Source organism: Hypanus sabinus, chromosome X1 (genome assembly GCF_030144855.1).
Source record: "Hypanus sabinus isolate sHypSab1 chromosome X1, sHypSab1.hap1, whole genome shotgun sequence".
Taxonomy (NCBI): Eukaryota; Metazoa; Chordata; class Chondrichthyes; order Myliobatiformes; family Dasyatidae; genus Hypanus; species Hypanus sabinus.
In genome coordinates, this window is record NC_082738.1 from 30,576,948 (window position 1) to 30,583,914 (window position 6,967).

Below are 6,967 nucleotides of genomic sequence, written 5' to 3' on the forward strand. Positions count from 1 at the left end.
GAATATAGAAAGCTGTTTATATATTTCACCTCGACTTTGCAGACATGTTTAACAGATTGATTACATCACAGAGTGTGAAGTGCTAATAATTTTTGATTCCCTTTTTGATACAGCAATGGAATTAGTAGCCCACAAATCATCCTGTTCCACCACTCAGGAGAATCCTTGCCAAAGATTAGAAGCTGTTGATCGCAGATGTGCGGAGAGTGCAGAGCCAGTTTCCAACTTCTGGACAACGTTGTTGGTCAGAAAATGTGTGCCCTTCAGCCTCAGTCAGAGTCACTGCTGGAGGAAGAGGAGGAGGAAGAGGACGAAGAGGAGGAGTGCTGTCGAAGGATGGAAAGAAAGATGGGAGTTAGAAACCACTCTTCCAACCAATGATAGAACACACAGAACAATACAGCACAGGTACAAGCCCTTTAGCCCATGTCATTCTGAACTACTTCAGCAAATAATTAATCACATAACTAGTGCTAACTATGGCGGCACAGTAGCATAAAGCTTCTGGGTTCAACTCCCGCCACTTTCTGTAAGGACTTTTTATGTTCTCTCTGTAACTGCATGGGTTTCCTCCGGGTGTTCCGGTTTCCTCCCACAGTCCAAAGATGTACGGTTTACAGTTCCTAAGTTGTAAGCTTGCTATGTCAGCACCAGAGGCGTGGTGATACTTGCAAGCTGCCATGTATTGTGTTGGCTGCTGAGGCAAACTATGCATTTCACAGTATGTTTCCTTGTTGCAATGTACAGGTGACAAAACAATCTAATCTTTAATCTTGACCTAAACTAATTCCTTCTGTCTATAACATCCCTCCATTCCCTGCACTGCCCCATGCCTGTCTACAAGCCTCTTAAACACCTCTATTGTCTCACCAACATCTTTTACACTTGCAAACATCCTTTTTCTGCACCCTCCCTAGCTTACAAAATAGAACAGTACAGTACAAGAACCACAATGTTGTACAACTAATCAAACTATTAACTGAACACTTAACTAAACTAATCCCTTTAGCCAACATGCTGTTCGTATCCATCCACATCCATGTGTCTGGCTCGCAGCCTCTTAAACACCTCTATTGTATCCGCCTCCATTAGCCTGGCAGCAAATTTCCTTTGTCACCTGAGGTACAGGTGCTAATGGGCCTTGTACACAGATCATTTTGCCATGTTGGTATGAGCTCGTGCAAGGGAAAAGCAATATCAGAATGTAGTGTTACACAGAACATTACAGTATAGGCCCTTCAGCCCACAAATTGTGGTGACCTTTTAACCTACTCTATCAATCTAACCCTTCCCTCACACATACTCCACTATTTTTCTTTCATCCATTTGCCTAAGAGTCTCTTAAATGTCCCCAATGAAGAGTATCTGCCTCTACCCCTGGCAGGATGCTTCACCACTCTGTAAAAAAAAACTACCCCTGACATCCCCCCCAGAGTTTCCTCCAATCCCCTTAAAATTATGCCCCCTTGTAATATATATTTTTGACCTGGGACTATCCACCCGTATGTACATGACTATCCACTCTATCTCTGCCTCTTATCACTTACACCTCTATTCAAGTCACCTCTCATCCTCCTTCGCTGCAAAGAGAAAAGCCCAAACTCGCTCAACCTTTATACCAGGATGCATTGTGTAAATTTCCTCTGTGCTTTCAAGCTTATTGATAACTTTCCTGAGGGTTGCATTATAGTGTTAGTCACACATGCGACAGGAAAGTTGTAAAGAGTGCAGAGGTTTACCAGGAAGATCCATATAAATTTTCTCTGCATTCTTCTGAGCTTATTATGCTGTGGTGATGATAAATTTGACAGCAATGATAAACTGCGATAATGGACCTCGTTGCAATTCTAGTCTGGTGACGTTGGAAACCACCCAGCCATGCAACAGGTTGGGCTGCCCTGAAAGGATAGCAGACTTGGACCCGGGATCCCCCTACCCTCACCCAAACGACCCTGGCGTATCTCCTCCTGGGCAGGACACCCACCTTGCCATGTTTTCCATGTTTCCCATGTTTCTTCTTCTTGCCGTGTTTCTCGTGCTTGTGCCCCTTCTTCCCGTGCTTCTGGTGGAGGCCCCCGGGGACACAGCCGGGAGCGTGGAAGGGAGGAATGGGCTCGGGGCAGGGTCCAGCAGGCTGTGAAGGGTAGGGGGGCTGACAAGGGGGAGGGCAGAAAGGGTACTCAAGAGGCCCAGGAGGAGGAAAACCACCGGCTGGTGGAGGGTAGGCAGGGGCTGGCATTGGAGGGTGAGCAGGGTTTGGCATTGGAGGGTGAGCAGGGCCAGTGGGAGGGTTTGGGAAAGGGGGGTAGGGTCCACCGGGAGGGCATGGACCTGGACCACCTGCAGGGAGAGAGCAGAGGAAAGGGAGTTAAACAGTTAGTCGATGTGCTCCACATCCACCACAGTACCTCTCCACCGTCTACAGGTCAGGAGTGTGATGGAACACTGTCCACTTGCCTGGGTGGAGTTAGTCCATGTACTCCACATCCACCACAGTACCTCTCCACCGTCTACAGGTCAGGAGTGTGATGGAACACTGTCCACTTGCCCGGGTGGAGTTAGTCCATGTACTCCACATCCACCACAGTACCTCTCCACTGTCTACAGGTCAGGAGTGTGATGGAACACTGTCCACTTGCCCGGGTGGAGTTAGTCCATGTACTCCCCACTTGCCTGTGGTGAATATGGCTCCAACAACTCTCGAGAAGCTCAACACCGGCTGGAACAAAGCAGCCCACTCGATCAGCACCTCATCCCAGATCACTTCTAAACACCTCCTTACTCTACCACTTGGTCACTCACACAGCCTACTCCAATAGCCCCTTGCTCCCAAACTCCACACCTCTGGTCAGGGCATGACAGAGCAGCCTGCGCCAAATGACACCAACCTGCAAACAGCTTCGCTTTTCGACAAGCGCTGACACTAGAATGTGCTGCCAGGGTTGGTGGTGGAGGCAGATACAATAGAGGTATTGAAATGTTTGTTAGACAGAAGCATAGATGCAGGAAATGGAGGGGGATAGACATTGTGTAGGTAGTAGGGATGAGTTTAGTTGGGCATTTGATCCACTCACAATGATTCAGGAACAGCTACTTCCACTCCTGCATCAGATTTCTGAACGATCCTGTTCCTTACCGCACTATTCCTCTTTTCCTCTATTTTTTTAATATTGTAACTTATAGTAATTTGTTATGCCTGAACTGTACTGCTGCCAGAGAACAACAAATTTCACAACATTCTGTACGTCAAGTATAATAAACCTTATTCTTGTTGTGCATTCTACAACCAGTGAGTGGACGCAATGTCAGATCTTGTAAAATGACATTCCTGAGCCAACACCCAGAACCTGGAGTAGATGGAGTACACCCAGCCAACAGTCTATGTGAGGTGTTGCATTTTGCAAAAATAAACAAGGGTAGGACTTTCACAGTGACTGGCAGGGTCCTGCAATGTGTTATAAAACAGAGAGGTGGGGGACAGGTAAATGACAGGGCAGAGTGGTAGAACAGAAGGAGCTCGGGGTACAGGTACACAGACAGACGGGAAAGTGAGAGGGGAGTGTTGTAGAACAGAGGGAGCTCCTGTTACAGGTACACAGAGAGACAGGTAAATGACAGTAGTGTTGTAGAACAGAGGATGCTTGGGGTAGAGGTCCCTGATAGTGTCATTACAAGCAGACAGGAATGTGAAGACGACATTTGGCATGTTGGTTTTCATTAGCCAGAGCACTGAGTACGGGAGTTGGGATGTCCTGTTGCAGTTATTCGCGATGTTGGTGAGGCAGCACTGGGAGAATCGTGAACTGTTTTGGTCACAGTTATAGGAAAGGTGCCATTCAGCTGGAAAGAGTGCCGAGATTTAAAGAGGATGTTCCCGGGATTTGAGTGATGAGAGGTTGGAAAGGTTGGGACTTTATTCATTGGAGTGTAGGAGACAAAGGGATGCCCTGAAGAAGGTAACATCCATCACTAAGGATCCTCACCACCTTGGACATGCCCACTTCTCATTACTACCATCAGGGAGGAGGTTCAGGAATCTGAAGATTCACATTTAACATTTTAGGAACAGCTTCTTCCCCTCCACAATCAGATTTCTGAGCCGTCCATGAGCCCGAGCTCACTATTCCCCTCTTGCACTGTTTAGTTTTTGCAATTTGTACGTATTAATTTTCATGTCTGCTGTTGCTACAAAACTACAAATTTCTCAATATATGTCATTGATAATAAACCTGATTCTGAGTAAGGGTCAACCCTATAGCAATGATTAAAATTAAAATCAGATTAGGTGGGCTTTCCCCAGGGTAGGGGAGTCCAAAAGTAGAAGGTGTAGGTTTAGGGTGAGAAGAGAAAGATTTAAAAAGGGACTTGAGAGGCAACTTTTCTCATGTAGAGGCGGTTGAGAATATGGAATGAGCTGCTGGAGGCAGCTACAACAGTGAATATGTACATAGAGGGAAAGGGAGAGGCTTGGAAGGGATATAGGCTGAATGTAGCAAATTAGGATGTGCTGGGCGGGTACTATGGTTGGCATGAACCAGTTGGGCTGAAGGGCCTGGATCCCTGTTGCTTTGTGCTGTGACTATCTCCCAGTCCTCCCAACAGTTACTTCAGATACACAATGCAGCACCCCACTCTCCCTCCTCACCCCCTGCCCTCAAACTCTCCCTACAGATTCCCAGGTAGCCACTCCAGGGCAATAGAGGATACACAATTCACACAGAGCGGCTGTAGAAAACTGCAGACAGGAAGCAGGCACAGATTAAATACCAGAGGCAAGGAATAGGGTGCGGACAGCAGTGATTCACACAGTGACAGAGCAAGGAATGTGGGGAATGGGGGCAGAGTGAAATGGCAGGAATGAGCAGGAAGAGGTGGAGAGCAGGGTTCGCTTACCTGGCTGATTCCACATCGTTACTGAGTCCCGGGATGAAGGATTGTCTGTGGGAAAACAGGCACAGATTAAACCAAGAATTGAGGTGGAAGGGAAAAGGGGAGCAGGGGACAAAATGTGAGGGAACCCTCTTTCTGAAGAACAAGGAGTGAGGGAGCTCACTTCCCAGGGGACAATGCAGTAAGGAAACTCCCTTCCCAAAGAATGGAGCCCACTCCTTGGGGGGGGGGGAAGAGGAGGAACAGAGAATGAGGTAGCTCCCTCCCAAGGGGATGGGGAATAAAGGAGCCTCTCATTCTATCTCCAGCCCTCACTATTCTCTTCCTCCCTCACATTTCTGCTTCATCCTTCCCTCTCTCACCATTTCCCCTCATATAGAGTACAGTACCAAAACAGCCCATCTAGTCCATGCCAAAACCATTTGAACTGCCTACTCCCATCATCCTGCACTGGGACCATAGCCTTCCATACCCCTACCATCCAGACATCTCTTAAACATTGAAATCAAGCTCGCACGCACCATTTCCGCTGGCAGCTCATTCCACACTCCCACTACCATCTGAGTGAAGTAGTTTCTCCTCATTTCCCCTTTAAAGTTTTCACCTTTCACCCTTAATCTATGACCTCTGGTTGAGGTCCACCCAACCTCAGTGGAAAAAAGCCTGTCTATACCTTTCATAATTTTGTATACCTCTATCAAATCTCCTAAGCTCCAGGTAATAAAATCCTAACCTACTCAATCTTTCCTTAAACTCAAGTTCTCCAGACCTGCAACCATCCTTGTAAATTTTCTCTGTACTTTTTCAACCTTGTAGACATTTTTTCTGTAGGTAGGTGACCAAAACTGCACACAATACTCCAAATTAGGCCTCACCAATGTCTTCTACAACTCCAGCATAACATCCCATCTCCTAAAGTCAGTACTTTGATTTATGAAGGCCAATGTGCCAAAAGCTTTCCTTACGACCCAATCTGCCTGTGACCCCACTTTCAATGAATTATGGACCGTATTTGTTCAACTGCCCTTCTCAGTGCCCTTCCATTCATTGTGTAAGTCCTATCCCAAAGTGCAACACCTCACATTTCTCTCCATCTACCATTTTTCCTTTTCCAATGTTTTTATTAGTTTCTACATAGAAGAATACAGAATACAAGAAAGTGTATATAAAAGGTGAAAAAAGATTTAAAAAGCTACCAATTACATTATAGCTGTTCAGAATAACAATCTCATTACCCGGTATCCATATAAGTTAATCAATAGTTTGTTGTGATGGAAAATAACTGGTTCTTTGAGTCTCAACAGTAGAGGCCTGGACACACACAGTTTTAATAATAAGGAATTTATTTACAAGGGGAAGTCGGGTCAACACAAGCAACTACAATACACAGGAAGCAGTGTGGGGACAGGGTACAGTTACACAAACAAAGAACAAGGGAAAAGCACTACAACAACTATCCCCCTTGACCTTGGATAGCTGCGGCTCCCTTACCAGGACAAACGATAGACCTTCCCAAACATAAATCAATGGTTTACCCTCCGAAACTTTCTTAAACAGCAGAATGATGCTGGCTATCCTTCTTACTCTGACCCATCTTTTTTTTTCCCAGTTGTGATGAAATACCGGCTGAAATATCCACTTATTCTTTTCCATAGATGCTACCTGGCCTGGGTTACTCCAGCAGTTTGTGTGTTTTCCAAGGGACACCTCGTCACCTTTGCCCTCAAACTGTCACGCATTTCTTCACCCTCTCCTTCACATGCTCCTTGCCTCTCGCCCACCAATCCCTCCCTTCTATCACCCTCCCCTTACCTTCACACTTCCCCACCTTCTCCTCCCTCTGTCCCCCTCACTTCCTCATCTTCCCTTCTCTCTCCCTCCGTCCTTTCCTCTCCCCCTCCGTCCTTTCCTCTCCCCCTCCGTCCTTTCCTCCCGCCCCTCCGTCCTTCACTCTCTCCAACCTGAGTGTCTGAAGACTCCGCTGCTCTGCTCTGCGTTCCCGAGCCCGGGCTCTGACTCTGCCTCCGATCGACGGAGAGGAGGGAGGAGCGGCGGGCCTATCAGTTGCGTCAGCGGG

At 47.0% G+C, this 6,967-nt stretch overlaps 1 protein-coding gene across 1 annotated transcript; it reads right to left on the reverse strand.

The window, feature by feature from the left end:
- Positions 1-6,967, reverse strand: prr13 (proline rich 13). The gene is made up of 4 exons (XM_059956201.1): positions 6,852-6,967; positions 4,894-4,938; positions 1,985-2,340; positions 1-326 (listed from the first exon to the last, which is right to left on the reverse strand). The coding sequence occupies exons 2-4, from the start codon at positions 4,907-4,909 to the stop codon at positions 270-272; spliced, it is 429 nt and encodes a 142-aa protein (XP_059812184.1). The 5' UTR covers positions 4,910-4,938; positions 6,852-6,967; the 3' UTR covers positions 1-269.

Bases quoted from the DNA above. Each gene is read 5' to 3' on its own strand.
- prr13 (XM_059956201.1), bottom strand. The intron at 327-1,984 runs GTGGGTGTCCTG...ATCCTTCGACAG, and splicing joins AACATGGAAAACATGGCAAG to CACTCCTCCTCTTCGTCCTC.